General features: G+C 40.3%; 1 protein-coding gene across 3 annotated transcripts in view; it reads left to right on the forward strand.

Annotated features, from left to right (window-relative positions):
- MYO16 (myosin XVI) overlaps positions 1-24,362 on the forward strand; it is a 588,255-nt gene that overhangs the window by 108,179 nt on the left and 455,714 nt on the right. The window contains exon 2 of one of the 3 annotated variants that reach the window (XM_054013071.1): positions 6,644-6,736. The exons of the other annotated variants lie outside the window; for them this stretch is intronic. Within the exon in view, the coding sequence (XP_053869046.1) occupies positions 6,709-6,736 (28 nt within the window). The 5' untranslated portion in view covers positions 6,644-6,708. The remainder of the gene's footprint in view (positions 1-6,643; positions 6,737-24,362) is intronic. 3 annotated transcript variants of the gene reach the window in all.

Genomic DNA, 24,362 nt, shown 5'->3' on the forward strand with positions numbered 1-24,362 from the left:
ACAAAGTGAGTTAAACTTTGTAGAAAGACTTAATGACTCAGACCCCAGGAAGGGGGTACATGTTTCAAACCAATCTAGTCTGGGTACTTGATTGAAAAGACCTGAAGGGGTGATGGGCATAATGCACTTGCAGAGCCATGAGGGGCCGCAACAGAGTATGCTGGAAGGCAGCACCTATCTCCCCCAAAAGGCAGAAAGGAGAGACACTTCTGCTGCTGCTATCATTGCAAGGCCAAGGACCAAAAGAAGACAATGCCCCATAAGCACTACACACTTGAATATTCTAGCTATTACACCAGATCCTGTCTGCTTCTCTACCTGCGGGGCAGAAGCAAAAGCATTTCCTCACTTCTGTTTTCCTTTGGGGCCTCAGCCTTGGGAGAGAGGAGTGGAAGGAAGATCACCACGTCATTGAATAAAGCAGTGTTATTGGTAAGACAGGAAGGGAGAGGAGTGGGTGAAGGGAGGCAGAGGAGAAGAAGAGAATTCCTCTTGGAAATCTGGGGTTAGTAGAATCCAAACCTTCTGCTGGGCCATAGTAGCTAGCTTGTTTCCAATGCTTTCCAAGGGGTCCTGTTGAGTCAGTTTCATGTAACTCACATAAACCAGATCCTCAAGGATTTCATCAGACCTAGTTGAAAAACATTGCGTAAAATATCATATGTGGTTTGTTTCTTCATCAGGTAGGCCATGCAATTAGAGACTGTCTGTCGAGTAATTCCTGGCAAGCGTCTATAGGTGGTGTGGCTCATCCACAGAACAGTTCTTCACTGGGGAGCTTAGTCCTGTTATAGATTATCTGTGGTGTGGTCATCAATGGATAGATAGTGTGACATAGGACTGATTTGCCTAGTGTCATTTGTCAAAACACATAAGCAATTTTCATTTTGTTGCCAGGTGAAGCAATGCAGCCTTATACAAATAAGTACAGTAACTCCCACTTAAAGTTGCCCTGGTTAACATTGTTTCATTATTATGTTGCTGATCAATTAGGGAACATGCTCGTTTAAAGTTGTGCAATGCTTCCTTACAATGTTGTTTGGTAGCTGCCTGCTTTGTCCACTGCTTGCAGAAAGAGCAGCCCGTTGGAGCTAACTGGTGAGGGCTTGAATACCAGTGTGGTTCACCAGCCCCCCTATCAGCTCCCCGCTCAGCTCCCACTCCCCTAGGTTCCTGTATGGCAGCCGCCCAGCAGGCTATCAATTTCTGGGCAGTTCAGCTGTCCTTCCCCCCATTGCCATGTGCTGCTCCTGCCCTCTGCCTTGGAGCTGCTCCCGGGAGCCTTCTGCTTGCTGTGCAAGGGAGTGAGGGGGGAAGAGGGGTGCTAATGTCACGGTGTCCACCTCCCACCGCTCCTTTACCCCTATCAGAGCAGGGGTGGGACATGACAGGGCTCAGGAGGGGGGAGCTTGCTGGCAGCAGTTTCTGTCTCAACTTGCTGATCTACTTAAAAAGGCAATGTACTTAGAGTGGGTCAGTGTACTTAGAGGGGCAATAAGCTCTCTCTCACACATACACTGTGTATATCTCTGTTTCTCTCTGCCATGCTGTCTCCCCTCCTTCCATTCCTGCTGCCTTGTGGAGTGTGAGGCTACATTAACAACAATATGTTAACCCTTGAGAGCTCAGCCGAGTGCTAGTTCATCATTTAGCAGTAAGGCATTCCCTGGGAAATATCCCACCCTCTTCTACCCTCTGACTTTACCACTTCAACCAAGCTTCACAATCATCATTGCTGTGTACAGTATCAAATTGTTTAAAACTTATACTGTGTATGTGGGTGTATATATATAAAATCTAGTCTTTTGTCTGGCGAAAAATTTTTCCCTGGAACCTAACCCCTATTTACATTCATTCTTATGGGGAAATTGGATTCGCTTAACATTATTTCACTTAAAGTAGCATTTTTTTCAGGAACTTAACTACAATGTTAAGCAAGGAGTTACTGTAATGCAATGCGATTGTAACATGTGAAGGAAAATATCAAGCTTTGTTGTGCTGATTGGAAATGGTGCAAACAGTAAACTTTATCATGTTTCTAAAACAGCAGCTATGGTGTTTTCTCATTATTCAAACTGCTTTCAAATAGGTCTGCATATATCCATCAATTTTTACAATCCTACACAGTGTATAAAATACTCTAATGCTAAGAATATTGTAAGGTCAATTTTTTGCGACGCTAGAAAACACTAAAAGAATAACAAAATATTTATACAGTACACTATATCAATGTTTTAGCACAACAATAGGTAACAAAACATCATTTTGGCCAATATTTTTGTTTATTACAGTATTGTATGAAATATTTCAAAGGTATTTTTTATAAGACAAGGAAGCTGTGACCCTGCAACTCCTCTCATGAAAGGAAGGGAGGAATTGTGCAAATCTGATACAACATCTGATTTTGCTGTAAAAGAGTTTATATCATAAGTCAAATGTCTGTGCTAGTTATGGCCAGTCATAACACATTTAAAAGATAAAGATAAAAGATGAATGGACTATAAGGTGGATAGAAAGCTGGCTAGATTGTCGGGCTCAATGGGTAGTGATCAACGGCTCGATGTCTAGCTGGCAGCTGGTATCAAGCAGAGTGCCCCTGGAGTTGGTCCTGCATTCAGCTGGGAGTTGGACTAGATGACCTCTTGAGGTCTCTTCCATCCCTAATCTTCTATGATTCTGTGATTCTATGATTTTCATGAAACTGTCCAAAACAGCCCATTTGAACCTCCAAAACACTTGAAATCGGGTTTGATTTCAGTTCAGTATATGGTCCCAGTCCAGTAAAGCGTATAAGCATGTGCTCAGCTTCAAGCATGTGACTAGTCCTGTTGAAATCAACATGTTCTTTAGGACTCTGCTGGATCAGGGCCTGTGTTTAGACACACTGTATCAATATCCTTGAAAATTCAGAAACTGTAGTGTGCCAGTGCATTTAGGTTTGATCCATGTTTGCTGTGGTCATTCACATGGTAGATCTCTAACTGTTGTTCATGTTTTTCTCCCTGTATCCAGAATTCCCTTTTTTTCACTGCCTAACTTCAGTCTAGAAAAGAAAAACATCCAAGATGACCAATACACCACTTCCTTTGTTGACCAAACGAATAGTTTTGCAAACTCATTAGAATTATCACCTGAAATTTGCCAAGTTTCAAATGCCTGCAAAAATCCCATTGGTTCTTTCTTCACTGCGTCTGAAAAAATCCTAATTTTTCCTCTTTGCTTTAATATTTTAAATCCTTGTTTATGCCTGGATCATTTTCCACCATGAGTACTGAAACTTCCTCTCTCCAGCTGCTCCAGGCTGCCTCTCTCCAATAGGGCTAACAGGAAAAAAAGAATTCTGTTTTGAGAAAATTTTTGAGACTTTGCAACATGTTTTCATTCTTCATCAGAACAAGACTTTTTGGAATATCTCAGAGAGAGAAGCCCCATAATAGGCTATAGCCCAGTAGTGAGGGCACTTGCCTGGGATGTCAAAGACCCAAATTAGACTCTGCCTAATTCAGAACAAGGTCTTGAAACTGGGTCTGCCACATCCCAGACAAATCCAGAAATTCCATCCTGGACCTGAGAAACTTTTGTGATGAAAGTTCCCTCAGAAATGACATGCTTCTGTGAAAATGTTTGGTTTTGAAGAATCAGCATTTTCTGACTACACATATTTTGTTGAAAAATTACCTAGCAGCTTTACTCGCCTATCTATCCAAAGTGATACAGCTAAAGTCATGTTTCATACTCTCCAACTGGACCATGTCACTTCCATTTTAAAAATTCCTGCACTGGGTTCCTTTGACCTTCTATCTCAATTTTAGCTTCCACTTCTCATCCTCAAGGCTCTTCACATCTCTACAAAGGTCTATAGCTCTGTTCTCATTTATCCCCGTTCCTCACCTCATTCCTTTCACTAGGCCATCGTGACTCCCACCTAACCACTCCTTTGGGATCCTTCTTTTTTGGTCCTGCCAGGAGTGCAGGGGACTGGACTACAAAACCTCTCAAGGTCCCTTCCAGTCCTACGATTCTATGATTCTTTCACTCTCATCTTTGTGCTGTCTTCCAGACTGCCCTCACATTTATGCCAAAACTCCTCCTCGTCAGCAGTGTGGAAGGAATCAACCTCTCAATTTAAATTCTTCCTTATAACCCATTTCTTTCATAAAGCCAGTGATAACCATTCAGTAAGCACCTAATACACTAAAAGCAAAACATAGGTATGTACTAAAATGGAAATATCATTTGTGGAGGGTAGTGCATGTTGTGTCTCTCTGTAAAAGGTAAGATTCTGCTTCCAGTTACTTTGATGTAAATCTGGAGTCATGCAGTTGTTTGCAGTGTGACTGAGTTCAGAATCTGCCCTGTACATTTTATTCTTTTTTAGGCAGAGACTGTACCTCCTTTTTTTTATTACAGCACCAAGTACACTGTCTATCCTTAGCAGTGCCCTTCCTATTTTTTTGGCTTGGCAAACACAATCTTTATGTAAACATGTTGGATTCACAAATGAACAAGATCCAATTAATATTTTTTCCACATTTGGGTCAAGCCATAATCTGATTTGTTTTCACAGCTGTAATTCTTCTGTGTCTCAAGACAAAGGCCTTTTTTTTGGCACTGCTCCCATTCATCTTGCTGAAGGGTTTACACAGAATCTTACTGCTTTTAGTCAGTGTGGATTGGTAGAGGCATGATACTATTATAAAAGACAATCTTTCTATTTGACCATAATACCATGGTTGAACCTATCAGGAATGTCACCACCAAAATCATTGCTGAAAGGGTTCTTTTGTCAGATTTGTTGCCATTTGCTCATGGACTATGACTAGAACTGACTCTTAGATAAGATAGCTATTTATTTTATAAACAGATATGGACCAAAAATGTCCAGGTACTGATTGAGAGTGATACTGGAGAATGAATTAATTTGATTCTTTTGGTCTACTGTTGAGTTTTAGGAGGAAAGATGGCACGATAATTCAATTTCTTTGTTGCTTTTGATTGGACTTATTTCCTTTGGTTATTCCTGTTATTATTTTTATTTTATTTTAAAGAAACATATTTTGGAAGCAAAGAAAGAACAGTAACTCATGGAAAGCAATTGTTATGCTGATCACACCTCAAAGCCAAGGTGCAATAGTTAGCCATTAGTCAGGAACTGAGTTTTCACCTAAGGGGCTTGCTAATTGATCACTGGATGTCTGAATATATATCAGTCCACCTCGTTAGTACTTTACAGGACAGCTAATAAAATCTGAATTGGTAATCATTGCTGATGAAGTGGATCTGCTCCCTGCTCTACTTACATGTTAAAAATGGCATGTGTGCATAAGACAAAGTAACAATATTTCAGACCAACAGTAATTCTATTTGTGACTAGCCAATCGGATTGACTTTGCAAGATGCTTGCTCAGTGAAATAATAATAATGGTGTGTTGCACAGAGGAAGCAAAACCATTGTCATCATCTTCAAGTACCTTGATATTTTCCAAGCATAATTTTCTTAAAATTGCTATTCAGCTAGTTGACATTTTAGTATAGGTTCTGCTGCTATATTAGTATTTGCCAAGTAGTAGTAGCCAGATCTCCATGTTTTGCTTTTAAAAGCAATGATGGAGTCTGAGTGTTTGTTTAAAATACAATGCAGGTCTGCCTTTTGTATGCCCTTAAACAACCCAGAACATGCAGGGTAATGTATCAATATGCATCAACATGTTATTCAGAGGTCAGATATCTAGACATTAATTTGCACTTAATGAAGTTTATTGTATATTTATAGCTGATTGTATTTTATTAGACATTTTTCTTATCATTAGAATTTGAATGGTTAAAATATGATTAGAAAAACATATATTTGTTATGAGTTCAATATGTAAACCTTACAGTTCCTTTTTTCTGAATTCCAGTTCAGTCAGAAATAGTCCAATTATAAATACTGATGCAATTCACTACAGTCTTCAAAGAAGTGGCAAAATAAGAGCATGTTACAGAATACAAACACAAACATTTTTAATTTAAAACAAGCCCACAGACAAACTGGAGCGTCTGGAGGTGGCTGTGAGCTATGTCCTCATTTTCACCTTAGAACAAACTGACAAAACGATCTGTGTTGCTAAAAGGTTATTTTTGGTAACCTGTATCAATTTCCTATTCACATAGCAACTGGTGGCAACTAAAAATAATCCCATTTGAACACCAGCTAAGAATCTGGTCACATTTGGCTCACAGACAACATGCATAAATAAGGTTTAAGATCCCTTGTTCTGCTACTTCACTCGAGCTCACTCATCAAGCTTAGTTTCATCAAGCTGCCATTTGAAAGCTATTGAAAAGCCATTAACTGACAGGACTGTGAGAGCCGCAGTGCAGCAGCACACCTCAGTGCTGGAAGAATGTGGCTGCAAGTGCACGCCAATTAAATCTTACTATTCCGGGGATGTGGGATTAGGAGCAGTGTCAATCAAGTGTGTTACAATAGCACGTGCAATAGTCATGGTTCAAGACACACAGAGGTTTATCTTAACTCCAGCAGCTGGGTGAGAATGACTTGGAAACCTCTACAAGATCTTGGAACAGAAGCTACATTAAATAATGTATTCTGAGGTAAACTGGATACCTGAGGAAAGGCTCTAAATAATGTATTTTGTAGGCATGACAGTTGTAGCAGAAGAGAATGCTGAAACCTGTAGGAAGACTACGGTCTGAGATGAAAGAATGTCTCATTACCATTTTATCAAGTGCTGTAAGTAACAAAATGGTTATTTTGATTTTATAATTGTCTCTATTTTGTTTTCTGAGGTGTCTGTATTTACTGCCTTTGCAAAAAGTATCAAGGCAGATACTGCATGATGCCAATTTGATAGTCATGGAAGGGAGTTGTTACGTTGCATGTGAATATATGCAGGCAGTGTATAATGTTGCTTCTTTCTCTTGTGTACTGAGAACTTCACTGTGTGACTCAGCTCTGATTTTAGAGCCCATATTATTAGCTTTCCAAACTTCTTTTATTTATATATTTAAACAGCCATTGAACAAAACACCCAAAGACAGGAAACATCTCAGACATAGGTCTGTGTCCTGGGTACCTTCAAGGACATCCCAGGACCTATCTCTGGTCCCCAACAGGATTAATAAAAATGAAAATAAAACCATAATTAAAACACTCACATCATCTACTATACATCAATCCTTTGTGTCCCCCACTAGTATTTAAATCTGCAAAATGCAACCATTCTCAGGGACAGACTCAAAAAATAAACTTTTACCCTTGAATCATGCATGCTGCAGCTCTAAAAGACTCTGATTAGGATCTAAGTGTATTGGTTCAGTGCAGAGAAATTTCTTATCATCTCTGTTTGGTATCTTTTAAAAGGGTGTGCTTTTTCATAGTTGCATGTTTGATAGTATTTTCTGAGCTAATTAATTTCTTTAAAAAAAAATCCAGTGTGTGACTGGAAATAATAGATGTCACAGCAGACTAAGAAATTATCATTTTATGTTTTGTTCCAAGCAACCATAATTGCTTTGCTGGCTGTGGATATTTTCCATTGAAGGACTTTGAAAACTTCAGACTTCTTCTAGTATTAATGTCACTGTCTTGTAATGACAAATGGGACATTGCTGAAAGAGGTTTTCTCCCTGGATTATGGTCTTTGTTGACACAAGTGCACTGAAGGCCATTCCTGGAACTATTTTTAAAATAGTGTATTATTGTTAAGAAATGAAGAATGTGATTCTTCAGTGTCCTTGTCATGGAATTAAGGTACCTTGAAACTATCTTTTGTATCTCAAGGAGATATTAAATATTAGGTCTCCTCTCATGTGGATTCAGTGGCATTTATGTATAAGGCCCCCTATTACTAATGGGACTTACAAACTTAAATTCCCTTACCATACACATGAGCACAGATCACTTACTCTTTATAAGTGTATAACTCTAATAAAGATTTCTAATAATCAGTTTGTGGGTTTTGGCATGGGGGCTTAATAATGAGACTTTTGCAGCAAAACAAAGCATTTGTAAGATGTCAGATCTATATTTTAGATCTGCCTTTATTCACTGTGATATTTCTTTACTAACAGTATAGCTGTGGCTTTAATCTGTAATGAAATTATAACCTATAATGACATGTATGGACTATATCACTATATAAGAATTCTGAAAATAGACTTCTAGGTTCTGTAACCAATAGAAGTCAAAGAAGACAATAGGATTTTATAGCAGTAAGGAGGCAAATGATGGATTCTTGGAAGCTTAGGTGTACTAGGGAGACAGCAATGAAGCACTAGAAAATACGGCGGAGGGGATGTTTAACAGTAGTGTTTATTTTCTATTATTTTGCTGCATTAATCAACTCTCTCTTACTAAATCTGTATTATACTACATACAATGTTTTTAATTTTCCTTTTAAATGTTTGACTTTTGAAAGTGATGGGTGCTGCCTGTAGCCAGTCATGATGCCTTTTACTGCATCAGCTTCTCCACATAGCTTTAGCAATGCACTTTCATCTCCGCCTGCAACTGGGGAGGAGGAGACAAATGTAATGACTCTTCACTCTGCAGCCTAATACCTCAAATTATATTGCTGGGGGGGGGTGTTTGGGGAGGGGAGTTTTTGGGGGGGCTAGGAGACAATTGGGACCAAAGCACAGGTATGGGCTTGGGGTAGAGGAGAGGACAGGGTGGCAGTACTGACGATGCAATCATTCTCAGGTCCTGGGAAAGCATCCTAACCAATCAGTGGTTAGAATCTGACTTTGCCCTCTGTGACTTATGTGTTTTATCCATCATGCTGCTGGTTTCTGTGTGAGAGAGAACTAGACAGAATGTGTTTGTACAGAGCTCATTCTGAGTTTCTGTAGGGATTGGGAAAAGGGGAAATGTTTAAAAAAAAATGAAAATTAGAGATACAGATAAGCCAACACATTAGCAACTGCTCGTGCTGTTTGTTTGGCTTTGGCATTTTTGTAGTTTATATTTCTGAACTAAATGCCATGAGCCACTGCAAACTGAGAGGTGGAAGGAAGAGAGGAGGAGGGCAAATGCTGTTCTGTTCTTACTGGACAGATGCAGTACCATTAGTGGGTTTTACTGGCTATTCCTACATTCATTAAATGCACTGTTGTCAGTGGGAGACTGAAAATGAGAGGTAATCCATGATTTCATCCAAACACACACTACATGGGCCATTCACTCCATCACTATGTCTCTGCATTTTGCCCAGATTGTGCCCAGGGCTGCCAATGCTGATGCCTGCCACTGCAGTTCCTGGTGCTTAATTGCTGTCTGCCATCATGCTGTTTTCAGATAAACTGTCATGAGCCCCCACTTCCATAGGGTAGGGAGCACATAGCCAATATGTTAAATAAAATTCACACAAGCACCAACAAAAGCAAAATGAAAAAAAAAGACACCCTAAGTCCCAAACCCATTATTCCTTTCTGCCTGCTTGAACAGCTCATGCTGCCACTACTATTGACCTTCTGATTTTGTAGCCAAATGCCTTTGCTGCTTAGAGCTGTCACTGTTCGTGCTGACAGTTGCTATACCATCTTCTGCTTGGCTATCTGCTATTATGAGCCACATTCCATCCCTGGCAGAGAGAACAGTGTTAGAGAGGAAATACTACATGCCTTCTGCTGTGTGCCATTCTTCTCTCATGCTGAATAGTATGACCTACAACTGTATGAATTAATGTAATTTTGCAAATTATGCAGCATCTTGCTTCTACACTCTCTCAAATATCATAGTTCTGACACAAATCTCATAATATACATTGAACTTTGTTTCCTAAATACCAGTGAAGTCAATGGAGCTATGTTGATTTACACCAGCTACGGGTCTGGCTCAAATCAATATATGCAAATATTATGTCCAGCAGATGTGAATATCAGAACCCAGTCACACCCTTACTGCAACATCACTGTTGTTCTAATAGTTCATCTTACTTAAGTATGCGTGTGCAAGAGAGAGAGGCTTTCATTCATGCAGAATCATGTCAGGAACTAGGAAGAGAACACCTAATTCATTTTTACTGGTGACAAGTCAGGATTTGAACCCAGCTTTCCAAAGGTGCAAAGTTAGTGCAGTAACTGCCTCTGATATAGCCCCCAATTGCTACATACTATCTGAAAAGGTGGAAAGAAGCTTCAGCTGGAGAAAAGTAATTACAGGAATTTACATGTTATAAGAGATTTTGTCTTTAAATTTGTAAAAAAAAAAAAAATCTCATAATTTGGTGTTTCCCTTCTCAGATAAAATAAGTATTAGCTTTGACTCCAGTGTACACTGCTGGGAACCTTAACTGTATATTTTTGTGTGTTAAAAAGTTAAGTGTGACAGGTTATGTCTACACTACATCATTTACAGAGATGCAGCTGGAGTGCTTCTGGTGAAGCTGCTCTCAGCCGATGGGAGATAGCTCTCCTGTTGGTTTAATAACTCCTGCCTCCGTGAGAGGTGGTAGCTATGTCAGCGGGAGAAGCCATGTGGGAAGGCTGTGGTAGGTGAGATGGTCTCTGAAATAGTCCTTAGTCCAAGAAATTCTTTGTGGATTAAGATCAGGACCTTGAATTTGGTTCTATAGTGAATGGGGAGCTAGTGCAGTTTGTGAAGCACAGGTGTGAGATGTTCCTGCAGGGCCGGCTCCAGGCACCAGCCGAGCAAGCTGGTGCTTGGGGTGGCAGCTTGTAGGAGGCGGCATTCCGCCCAATCCTAGGGCGGCATGGGCGCTTTTGTGTGTGTGTGTGTGTGTGTGTGTGTGTGTGTGTGTGTGTGTGTGTTGTTACGCTCCGGCCTCCCTGTAGGGGGCGGCAGCGTGGAGGACGGGAGCGCCCTGCAGTAAGCCCAGCAGGGCAGCCCACGTCCTTCCCTCCCAGCTGACCGGAGCGGCGCAGAGCCCTCCTGGCAGGTGGCGGGGCGGGAGGGGCCGCGTGGCAGCGCCCTGCTGAAGCCCTGGCCACCCTCCTTCTCTCTCTCTCCCTCCCCCTGCACCCTGGCTCTGGCCGCCCTGGGTTTTGGGGGTTTTTTTGTTTTGTTTTTTTTTCCTTGGGGTGGCCAAAAAGCCAGAGCCGGCCCTGGTTCCTGTCAGCTGTTGTTGCTTAGGAGGTGTGCTGCTACATGTGGCAACAACTTCAGCCTTTTTTGTGGTGGTTCCATTCAGTAGAGCGAGTTGTAATCTCTTAATTTGAGTAAGTACAAAGTGTGACTCTTGATAGATTGATTTGAAAAGGAAGAGTGTGGCTTCCTGGTTAGTCTAAAATGGAAGAATGAATTCCTAACCACCAATCTGTGTGTCCAGGAGCAGTGATGACCAAAGGTTTCACTCTGTGCTGACAATCTGTGATCTAATGTCCTTGATCACCTGTGAGGTTAAATAAGTGGCAAATTCTTCATTTTTTTCCCCCCTGTTCCTATTATTGTGATTTCTCTCTTTCCAGGGTTGAGCCAGAGCCAATTTTCATGGGGGGAGGGATAGCTCAGTGATTTGAGCATTGGCCTGCTAAATTCAGGGTTATGAGTTCAATCCTTGAGGGGGCCACTTAGGGGTCTGGGGCAAAATCAGTACTTGGTCCTGCTAGTGAAGGCAGGGGGCTGGACTTGATGACCTTTCAGGGTCCCTTCTTGTTCTATGAGATAGGTATATCTCCATATATTATTCATTTACTCCATTATATCTGATGTGCCACAAAAATGACATGTTCTACATTATACACACCACTGATAGGGAAACAGGACATGGAAATAAAATGACTTGTCCAAAGTCATACTGCTGGTCAATGGCAGATCTGTGAATAGAAGCAAGGTCTCCTGGCTATTAGACTAGGGCTTTACCCACTAGACCACTCTTCGCTGTAGCTTACAATATCATTATGGCGCCAGCTAACTATAGTGTCACAGTTTATTCCACAATAAAAGAGCTAAGTCATGTACACAGTATGGATGTAGGGAAAATGTATTTTTCCTAGTACATGCTTGTGACTGAGTAACCTTTGGAATAAGGTTATGAGTATTAATGAAATGAGATGATTAGCAAAACTAAAAGAAACTGTCAGCTGCTGCTGAGATTAGGAGAGGTGGAAGGGGATTCCTCTCTGGGGTGGGGGGGGTCCAATAAGAAAATTGAGACAGATTCACTGTGCGTAGGTTACCACCGTGTGTGTGTGTGTGTGTGTGTACTCTTGTAAAGGCACTGGAAAAGAAAGAAAAGACTCAGCTTCCATTTAAAAATAAGGCAAATTTCTAGACCTTACGGATGGAGAGGAAAATTTGAAGATATGAACTGAGCACACCCTAAAGGATCAGAAACCAGATGACCAATAAAATGAACCCCAAAGTTCTTGTTTAAAAACAATCGTGATTTTGGGGGATCTGACTCACAATGTTTGAATCTTCATCTTCACAATACTGGAATAAGCTATTAATTGCAAATTATTTGTTCACATTGACCACCAATTATGGTGAGGGTAGGAAGGTTGAGGAAATACTGGCTGTTTCATATTTATAAAAAAAAAAAAAAAAAACGCTGGGTGTTGAGCTAATGCTCTGGGCATTTCATAAATGAAAAACATTGAAAAGAGATAACAATACAACACAGAGGACTTCTCATCCCACCTTGACAACTAAAGTTTATAAGAAGTGAAAACAGTGGTTTAAAAGAGGGGAAAGCTTTAGCCAGTACTAGCATTATGGTAGCATTGTGGGTATCTGATTGAATGAAGCAAGACCATGTTGTTTTAAATTCAATAGAGTCAAACACACAAGTTCCTCTATTCCCTAGCCCAGGCTACATGCAGAACTACACCCACTAACCGCTTTCTCCCTCTAATCCCAGCACTTCTGCAACCCAACTAGGTGTAGGTATACAAGGGAAATTAATTGCAGTGCTGCCCATTCTCACAATTTTATCATGACTCTCACAATGTTGGGTGATTTTTCCAGCTCTTGGATTTATATGACTATGAGAGAATCTCAGCTTTCCCTTTTTTTCAGAAAGGAAATTTCTAGCCTTCATGATTGGGGTCATATTTTCTACCTTTTTTCCCCATCAGAAATAAAAGGAATCTCAAATTTAATACTTTGAAGAGGGTGCTAACTCAAGATTTTTTTAATGCTTTAGGTTGGTAATACTACCATTATGATACTTGCACTTCTACAAATCTTCAGATGAAAAGTTTTATATAAGTGTGGAGCACCCAGCAGCTACCACTGGCTTCCATGGGAGCTGCTGGGTGCTCAGTGCTTTTGAAAATGTGAATGCTTATTCAGATGAATAAATGTGAATTAGGACACATATTTGAAAGTGTGTGTGTGTGTGTGTGTGTGTGTGTGTGTGTGAGAGAGAGAGAGAGAGAGAGACAGAGACACAGAGAGAATATGACTGTATAACACTTTCTGCCTACAATTGCAATTAATTGCTTAGAAAAGCATTTGCAGATTTTAAAGAGAAGATATTTATTACATTTTTATTAGGCTAAATACAGCACGGAATAAAAAGTAAGGGACGCAGTTTCCACTAGTTGGACATTTGAGGATCACAGGATTTCAAACTTCATACTGAAATAAGAATAGGTTTTATGTGTAACATTTGTCATGCAAACTACAATCATGCCCAGAATAGATTTATATTCTATCATTGTCATTTTGTAGTCCCATTGTAAAATCTAAAATGTGCATGAGACATCAGCGTTTTTTGTGAAAGATTATACCAGGTACTTTTAATATGCTTAAAATCCCATAAACCTCACATTTTTTGGTATTCAGGCTACTTATATCTTCCTTGCAGGGTAGAGATTCTGTAGACAGCAAAGAGATATGACTATCCAGAAGATAAAATGAAAGACAATTGTAAAGGTCAAAGTAACATACTTTCTCACCATATTGCACAGCATGCATGAAACATTAAGATTCTGATATCACATTTTTGAGGCAAAGATTATGGCAAGAACAGAAAATGGCATAGCGTATCTCCATGCTTCTGGATGTGAAATGGTACAAACGTAACCCATTTTTTATTACAATGTTAAATCAAGTTTCAGGGTTTATTTTTTGCATACCTAAAATAAGGCACTGATCAATCCTGTTTTTCCCAAATCTGTCAACTGAAATCTGTAACTGTGACCTGCCATTACACAGTAGATCTGCTTTAAAATCAGAGGAGAATTAGCTATACATTTAGAAAGTAAACAATAGTATAAAAAACAAGTCATGTGGTATGACTCCAGATATGTAAGACAACTCATACAGTGAAAAAGATAATCTAGTTTGATTCCAAAGAAAATAGCATTTGTGTCTATTCTGAACAAGGCGGGTTTAGTTTGGTCGGAAACAAAATAAATGGCCATCCTGATTGATATTTTATGATTACACACATACCTATAAAAGACCACTGTCAAAGTTGATAGCTTCCATATTTGGTCATCCCATAAAACTCATTTTCCAAATATTAAAATAAGCCCCTCCAAAGAAAATCTGTTACAGTATTAAAATTCCAGCTGCTTGGCATGACAATGGAAAAGACAGACTGTTTGGTCTGTTGTGATTTGCAGATGTGCAAGTTTGGCCATCACATCCCTGCTGTCTGCCAGTTCCATTTTTGCATGGTGGCAGGGGTCTACATCTGACAAGATTCCTGCTCTGTAAGGTGATCCAGTGAGATGGGAATTTGTCAGTTTTAATCTCTTCCTGTCTTACAAGAATGGAACTGGCAGGAAATGTGGACAGGATGGCACAACACACAAGCATAGGGTTTATTGTTGGGTTCCTCAGTCGAGGGGCTGGGATGTGAAGATTTCTGCCATCCTAGAATGTGTGTTTTCTACCATCAGAGAACACTTTAAAACAGAAACTTTGTTTTAGACAGATGCTAAATGTTGGGCTTGATAATCTTGCCAGAGATCCTATTAACCTGTCTTTTTGTGCAGTGTTACTTTGCATAAGATCTAAGGTTCAGGTTATGTTAATTTATTTGGCTGTAGACAGATAATGAATTTTAGGCAACATCTGATATTGTGAGCAGGATCAATTTTCTCTGCTATTGTTTTTTTGGTAGCTTTGAGGAATCATCTGTACATTGGCTATTTACTTGCACAATGAAGGAAATAGGAGTTTCTTGTAGATCAACACTGATCCGGTTGCTTGGCTGCGTGCCTTTTTTCAATATACCTTGTTCAATGAGGAACTTCAATTTTTTGGCTTCTTCTCTTTTTCTCAGCTAGTTCACATGGCTGTTGCTGTTACGTCCTGAATTCCTTGTGTATTGTTATATATCACTATGAACTGTTATATAGAGATCATCTGTGTCCACTGTAAAGAGGCTCATTTCCTCTCATGCTAGAGAATCTTATGCCCATTGGCACAAACACAAGTTTGGGAAGGAGGACTGGGGAGACGGTTTTAAGCCATTTTTGTATCCTCTATTATCAGGGTATCTGGAAGCCTGCCCAACCTCGTGATTTAAGTTAGAGCAGCTTAAAGGTTACTATAACCTACAATCATTCATAAAAACCCAAGGGGCAGCTGAGAATAGCCAGAACACTTTGCACTCCAGCCAAATCCCAAACATCCTCTAATCTTTACAACTAATATGTACCCTTACTATGCGAGCAAGTATTGAGGAGAGAGTAGAGCTCTTCCTCCTATTGAGTGACAAGTGGAGAATTTCCTTATGCCAGGGGTATTCCCCAGGGGCCAGCTCCATCTGCTGTATGGTGGCATTAAAGAGCCACAGCAGATAAGAACCAGGTTCAGCGAATCTAGACTCTGAAAATGAGGAGGTCATTTTGCCCTTTAACCCACCAGCCCATCATTTCCTAGTGTACCTTTATTAATATTTTTATCCAATCTTCTTTTAAATGTGCCAAGCAAAGAGGCTTTCACACCTTCCCATGAGAGATTATTCAACAGGCTAAGAAATCTCACTCTGTGGAGTTCTTTTTCTTGACTCAGCTTAAAATTTTGCTCCATTAAATTGCACCCATTACGCCTAACTCTACTCATTTTCATTATGGTAAATGACTTTTCTCCCTCTTTGCTGTTCACACTCTTCAAATGTCTGTTATCTTGACCCTCCTTAGCTAACACTTACTGAAACTATACATCTTTAATTCTTTTAAACTTTTCTTCATAAATCAGTTCTGCAGGCCATATAACCCTTTGTGCTGTTCTCTTTGAACTGCCTCCAGTTTAATACTGCTACCTAGAACTGAACACTATATCAAAGATAAGTCTTAGGCCTTGTCTACACTACCGGGGTAAGTTGACCTAAATAACGTAGCTGGAGTCGACGTAGCTTAGGTTGACTTACTGCAGTGTCTACACTGCGCTGCGTTGATGGGAGACGCTCTCCCGTTGACTTACCTTACTCTTCTTGTTCCAGTGGAGTACCGGAGTTGACCAGAGAGTGCTCTGCAGTCGATTTAGTGGGTCTTCACTAGACCCATTAAATCGAAACCCGCTGCATCAATCGCAGCAGTGTCAATCCCCCATAAGAGTAGACATGGCCTTAGACTCATATGCATGTAGCTGGAGTTGAATAACTTAGTTTGGTCCCTAAATGCATAACCTTACACTTTGCACTATTAAATTTCATCCCATTTTTAATACTCCAGTTTACAAGGTCATCCAGATCTTCTTGTATGATATTCCGGTCCTCCTCTGTATTGGCAATACCTGCCAACTTTTTGTCATCTGCAAATTTTATTGGCATACTCTCACTTTTTGTGCCAAGGTCAGTAATACAAATGTTAAATAAGATTGGTCCTAAGGACAATCCCTGAGGATCTCCACTAATAGCCTCCCTTAGCCTGACAGTTCACCTTTCAGTATGACCCATTGTAGTCTCCCTTTTAATTGGTTCCTTATCCAGCTTTCAATTCTCATATTAATCCCCATCTTATTCAATGTAACTGATAATGGGAAATTATGCCAAATGCCTTACTGAAATCCAGGTAGATTAGATCTACTGCATTTCCTTTGTCTAAAAAATCAGTTACCTTCTCAAAGAAGGAGATTAGGTTGGTCTGGCTCAAACTACCATAAAAACCATGTTGTATTTTATCCCATATTGCCATTCACGTCTATGTCCTTAACTACTTTCTCTTTCAAAAGTTGTTCCAAGACCTTACATACAACTGAGGTCAAACTAATCGGCCTGTGGTTTCCTGGATCACTGTTTTCCCTGTTCTTAAAAATAGGAACTGTATTAGCAATTCTCCAGTCATAAGGTACAACCCCAAGTTTACAAATTCATTAAAAATCTTTGATACTGGACTTGCAATTTCATGTGCCAATTCTTTTAATATTCTTGGATGAAGATTATCCAGGCCCCCAGTTTAGTCCCATTAAGTTGTTTGAGTTTGACTTCCACCTCTGATGTGGTAATTTCTACCTGCATATCCTCATTGCCATTAGCCACCCTGCCACTCCTCCTAACCTTTTTGTTAGCCTCATTAAAAACTGAGGCAAAGTATTTATTTAGGTGTTTGGACATACCTAGATTATCTTTAATCTCAACCCCATTCTCAGTGCTTAGCAGTCCCACTTCTTCTTTGTTTGTTTTCTTCTTATTGCAACCCTTCTGCCAGGTGGAGCCAGCAGCAACCAGGACCTGGTTCAATATCTAGGGATTCCTTTCCATCAATACAACACAAAACTGTCTTGAGCCCCCACCCAAAAACCTGGGAAAATTACACAGCACCCCAGGATGCCTCTGAGAGGCAATACTTCCCCACTTGCAAGCACAGACTCTGTGTAGAAAAGAAACTTTTAATAAAAGGAAGGAAGTAACTTGGCATTAATTTGGGAAAACACCACAAACAGGGTTCATAAACATAAACTGTGAGCAAAAGACCCACCCCCAAGTATGTTGGCCAGTGTACTTTTCCCCTCAGGTTTTTAAGTCCAGCAACCCAAAAGTCCCTTTAGTGTGCCCGTCCCTTCTCTGCACCCCACTCATAGTTACTGTCCTTGGTCAGTGCAGACCCAGAGTTCAGAGGTGCATCTGCAGAGTTCACCTCCCACCCTGGGTGGAGGGGGAAAGGGGAAAGAGGCACCTTACTCGCTCCACTGCTCGGGCACTTGTCGCCACCCCTCTCTGCCAGCCATTTGCTGGCCGCTTGCCACCAGTTGACTTTCTGCTGCCACCTGCCTCTCTCTGCACATCAGTCTTAGTAATTTTCAGCTCTTAGCAGGCAGGGCAAGAAACATAGTCCTACCACAACTGATTTCCGCTCAGATTGAGCATTTAAAATAGTAAAGAGGTTCCCAATGAAGCCTATTTAGCTCTTGCTTTGAACAGTGTGTGTGGGGGGTAAGGGACAAGTTAAACCAGTCCAGGGAGGACCCTTTGGGGGGAGTCCACAGCTCCTGGCTGGGACACCTGTCCCCACCCTTCTTACTTTCACAGGGCTCTGGCATTTGAGCCCCTGGCTTAACAAGGTCCTTTCAGCTGAGGGTGATGCCCTCATTAGGGACAGTTTAAGCACAGTTCCGCTTCCCTGTATTCATACAATAATGAAAACAACATTGAAACAGCACTTCACTACCCCTGCATTCAGTACTAAAGTGATTTGCAACCCAGCACCAGCCAAGGTTGATCACTTTGAGCAACACTGCTCTATTTGCTAGATATCTAGACAGAGCAGGTGTGTTCATGTAAATACAGTTTGCTCCTAAAGCCTCCCAGCTAACTGTCAGGGGAATTCATTCAGACCCTGCTTACGTCATTTATATGGCTATCAAACTTTTTACTATCGGTTTTAATTCTCTTTGCAAGGTCCAACTCTGCTTGGCTTTTGGCAGTTTTCACTTCATCCCTACACTTTCTGACCTCCAAGAGGTAGCTGTTTTTGCTGATCCCTTCCATTTTCCATTCCTTGTAGGCTTTCTTCTTTCTCTTAATGATCTGTTTGAGATGCTTGCTCATCCAGCTTGGTCTGCAACCCTTCCCTATGAATTTTTTCCCCTTACTTGGGATGCAGACTTCAGATAACTTCTGAAACTTTGACTTAAAATAATTCCAAGCCACTGCCACATTCAGATCCTGGAGTTCTTTGGTCCAGTCCACTTCCCTAACTAATTCTCTTAATTTTTTTTAAGTTAGCTCTTCTGAAATGAAGGACCCTAATTGCAGATCTATTTTTGTTTATCCTTCCATTTAATTTAAACTGAATTAGCTCATGGTCACTGAAACCAAGGTTGTCCTCTACAACCAGTTCTCCTATGAGGTTCTCACTACTCATCAATACCAAATCTAAAATGGCATCACCTCTTGTTGGATCAGTAACTAGTTGGTGAAGAAATTTGTCAACTATCACATTCAGGAAAATATGGGCCCTACTATTATTAGTAGCACTTGTCCTCTAGTCTGGGAAGTTAACGTATCCCATAATCACAGAATTCCAATTAGTATTTATTTAATTAAAAACATTAAAGAGATCTCTATCCATATCCTGATATCCCAGTGGGGGTATCTATGTCAGGGGAATCTCTAGTACCGTATCTTTCTTCCCTAAAGTGATTTTGGCCCAAACAGACTCTATCTCATCCATTCTGTGCATCAGACTTGCGTATTAGAACTGTCATAGAATTTTTGCCTATGTCTACTGTACTGTTAACTAGATTTTTGCATTTATACTGGTCTTACTTTGCAACAATCTCTCTAAAAGATTAGATTGCATATAGAACCATAATCCATTTGCCACAGGGTTTCCTTCCTGGGTGCTTGCCAGTCCTCATGTTCTGAATTAGAAACCACAGTTTTCCTTTTGGTTTTCTTTGCTCTTATGTGATGTGTGATACTGAAAATCTTCTTTGTCTTCAACCATATGTGCCTTATTTTGTGGCTTGCGGGGTTTTGTAAAAAAAGAAAAAAAGTTTATTTTTTCATCCTCCTTACATTTTCTGCAGCTCTTTCCATGTGCTGGACACTTCCCTTGATCCCTACCATGCTTGCTGTCTTAGTGGCATCTGAGAAGCTCTATGATGAAATGCCTCTGTGCTCGTTTTGATCTCGCCTATGTGTTTTTGTTTGCTCTGTTTTTTCTTTACTAGGAAACAGGTACTTTTTCTGCCTCTTGCTGGCTAGCATTTTCCCTTCTCGATTCACCTTTTACAATTTCCTTACTTTAGTGTGGGTTCACTCAGCATCTTAGCCGGGCAACATTATTTTTGGTTCCCATCACTGTGCACTTGTATATTAATTCATCCTTCAAAGTTACAAATTCACCTTGGCAGCCACCTATCTCCGTGTTTTAGCCTGGTTACATATGTGAGTTCTGATGTCTTCAGCCTGTGTTACAAACCATTCATATGTTAATATTCTGAAATGCCTGGGAATATTTCTGCAGTGCATGAGGGAATCTGTTTTTCTACATCTGACAGTGTGCATTATGAATGAATGTGTTAAGTCTTTTCCATTTACTGAATGTTAGGAATATTCCATATATTCAGTTTAGTTGCAACTTCATATTTTTCCCAGTGTGACCAACATGAAAAAAAAAAAGACCAGAGAGCTAGCTGATAACTCCGTAGGTTAAAAGTAGAAACTTCCTAGCAGTCACTTTCCCCCCTTTTTTCTTATCCTTTAAGATTTCTTACCGCAAACTCAGACCCTCTGTGCTTCCACTGGAACTTCAGGCTTCAAGCTTCTTAATTTTTATTTGCTGTTGATCTAATTATTTTTAGAGGTTTTTAAAACATTAAAATCCAGCCAGAGCTTCCAAAACCACGTTTCAGCAGAGGCTTTGAAAGTCATAGCAAACGTTAATGTGCTAATCTAACAAATTATGCATGTAATGTCCACTAGTTACCTCCTAGAATCCAGTTTACTCTTGTGACATGGTGCACTTGCCCAAGAGTAACTGAAGAAAGCTGTAAAAGGTGAAAACCTACCTCAAAGATGTCAGCTCACTTTCTTTCTTCTAACCATTTTTTTTAAACCAACATTTTGAAAAAAGTGAGGAGAAAAATTAAAACTGCCTGGTAGCACGGTTAATGCAGTTCACCTGACCGTTATTTTCTGATCAAATACCTTGAAGTCATCATACCCTGAACACTGACAGCATTAATGTTTAATTATGAATGTACTGTTCTTTTTAAAATTCTGTATCTCTTTTAGGGACAAACATCTTTTCCTTTTGAGATCATCTAGGTTTTTCTTCTTTATTAGTTTTTCTCTGCCTGCCTGTTTGTCTGTTAGGGTGACCAGATAGCAAATGTGAAAAAGCGGAAAGGGGGGGCAGTAATAGGTTGCCTACATAAGACAAAGCCCCTAATATCAGGGCATCTGGTCAATGTATTGTCTATTGATATACCGTGCTTACCACTGGTATCTGAGCACTGTAAATACAGATATAAATCCAGCAAGAAGGGATGGTGGTGTTTTTTTTTGTTTGTTTGTTTGTTTTTTGGCATTTAGATACCTGTCCAATGGGAATTAGATTAATGCCCATTAAACTCTCCTCATGTACTTTAGCCGATAATTACTCCTAAAATTCCCTCTTCTCTGGGTGAAATTTATTGACCTGTAGTACAGTACACTACCCACTTTAATCTCACTGATGGGGGAGAGGGGCAGGCACAGAGGTGGTACGGCTGTGCTGCAGAGCCCTCACTGCTTTTGCTTGTTGTATAGGGCTGTGTCTATTCTGCACCCTACACCTGTTAAAGTTTGAGCCCAAGCCTCTCTTCCATCCACATACACATCATTCTGACTTGGGTCAGGAAGTCCTCAGGATCCCAGTCCTAGGAGCCTGCTGGGGGTTAGGTTAGAGCCTGAGTCCTGCTGTGACTTGGGTCCAAGCCCTATCATTTTGCAGTGTGGATGGAGGTCAAGCTGCAGACCTGAGTCAAAAGGTCTGTGTAGTGAAGTATGGACACGTTAGCATGGCTGTGATTCCCAGGTCCATTAGCTGGGTTTACAGTGCCAGTGTAGAGATACCTTAAGAGGCTTCTGCCCCTGTCCCAAATAGACTAATTAGATTTGGGCTGTTGGAGATGTGCTTGGGATACTACAGGATCCCTAATTTCACCAATCCAGACACCCAACACCCCCTGCATATGGGACCAGAAGGGCAGAAGTTATAGTCTGGAGAGGGGGCTACATTATAATCTTGCAGGTTGCTGGTGGACTGGGGGCTGAATTCCATCCAGCTTTGTCCCTTACACAAAGCCCAGTTACATTGGTTAGGTGCAAGGTGAGAGACAAATGGTCTAGTACCACTTTATGCTGTTACTGGGCAACTATGGACTAGCTTTCTATCAGAAACTCCAGTGCCATCAAACAATCCACGGGGCTTGTTTCCCTTTTGTAGTGGTTTTTGTATTTGGGGGGACGGAGCGCTTGAGATTGATTATGCTTATTCTGAGAATCCAGAGTGTGCCCTTGTCTCATCTTCTAAGAGACTGTGCAAGGACAACAGCAGCAGAGAGCATGTGGAGACAGCAGCTTTTCAGTCACCGGATCAAGCAGCATCAGCACGAGCAGATTGTGCCCATTCGTTTCCCATACATTCATGCAGTTCTGAGCACTGCCCACTGTGATAGGGCTTCCTATTTTAGGAAATGCACCATGTGAAACAAACAATTTGAATTTAGACCTCCTCCTGTTTCCATATTGTATGTGTGTATATCTGCACATGCATATAGATTTTAAAATATATATGCACATGTGTATACATACATTCCCATAGAGAATCCCTTTGCACATATTTGAAATCCATATTTCATTACATTTAAGGCCAGTGCATGCGTATATTGTTGCATTATGTTTGTTGGATTGGCTAGTAGGCAGTTAATGATTCTTACCTAATACACACAAGATCCATATGTTCCAGAGTGTTACGTGACATAACTCATAAATGAGAGAATAGAGCCCACCATTAAATTGGTTCTTTATTATTCAGATTTCCTTCTAGCCCTACAAAGGTAGAACCCAAATGGTTGACTTGGTGATTTAAAAGTAATAAATTGTTATAAAATGTTGCAGTAGCATCACTGATAGATAGATAATAGAGTCTATTAGAGAGCCTGTAGAGTTGATTAATAGTGTCCGATAAGTACTATTTTCCTTGGTATCAAGCTGGAAATTGATTGCAGCTCCTGCTTACCAGTCTAGTCACATCAAAGGGCTTCTGAAGAAAAGCATACAGGAGTAAGGTTTTATAAGGGGACAGTCACTTGACGATGCTCAGTATTCCTCTTCAGCAAAGGCAGAAAATCAGGAAGCTTTGTATATTAAGCCATTGAAGGGGCCTAACTTTGTAATTGCATCTACAAGAGCTCAGTAGAACCAGGGACAGGAGAGCCAGATCAACATCTTTGCTGAGATGCAATTTATTGCTCCGAAGACATGGCATTAGTTGAATTCTTTACATGGAGGTAAATAACACTTATATTTATAACTCCTTGTTCATCTGCTTTGAAAAAGGAATAAAGGCATCTCACTAAACTGAACACAATGCTGGTGACCTAACCAAAATACTTCAGCTGTTGAAGTGAGGTGAGTGGTTAAGAGCAGTGTGCTTCAGCAAAAGCCTAACAGATGTAACAGAATTGCTCTTGAACTTGTAAGTAATTTTCCCTAGATTGACCAAAAGATTTTTAAATACAAGTATTTTGATACTGACTTTAACAGTGCAATTTGAGATGGATTTACACTAATCTTGCTGCTTCTGTCGCTAAGAAGCACTTTTTTTCAAAACTGAAAGGACATGAAGATGATGTATGATAACTTTTGATTTATAAAGAGGGTACCTATAATTACAGGAATTACTTTTACAGTGCAGGCACTGCAACTTCAGTTGGGCTGTTGCATACATATTACTGATTTCTCCTGCAGCCGCTAAACTCACTTCAGCTGCAGCAACAATGATAAATGACTTTTTAATCATTTCTTTTTGGTAGCAGCAAATCACTGCTGCAGGAAATGTATGCAGTGAAGTAACCATGTGTAGCAATTGCTGAAAAAGGTGAGTTCATTAATCTTATGATCAGAATCTCACCAACCTATATTAATTACCAAGGGGCCAGTTGCTGTGAATTAGCACAGTTCCATTGAACTTGAAGGAGTCACACTGATTTACACCCATTGCAGACCTGATCCAGTACTAACAATGTTATTTATTGATTAACCCAGGATTTTCTCATATCCGTCTTAAGCGTTAAGCTAGCCACATTTTGGGTACAGATTGGTAATATTATATTCTGCAAAAATTATTGCAATATAGAAGTCTAGGTTTTATTAGTTGTTGTTTTTTTTTAAATGAATGATAAACTATTGTTGACAGAACATTGAAGTCAATGGGAGTTGCAGGGACTTGACCCCTCTGAAAATCAGGCCATTTTCATTTAGTTGCCGAGATATGGATTA

This window comes from Malaclemys terrapin, chromosome 1 (genome assembly GCF_027887155.1).
Source record: "Malaclemys terrapin pileata isolate rMalTer1 chromosome 1, rMalTer1.hap1, whole genome shotgun sequence".
In the NCBI taxonomy this organism is placed as follows: domain Eukaryota; kingdom Metazoa; phylum Chordata; order Testudines; family Emydidae; genus Malaclemys; species Malaclemys terrapin.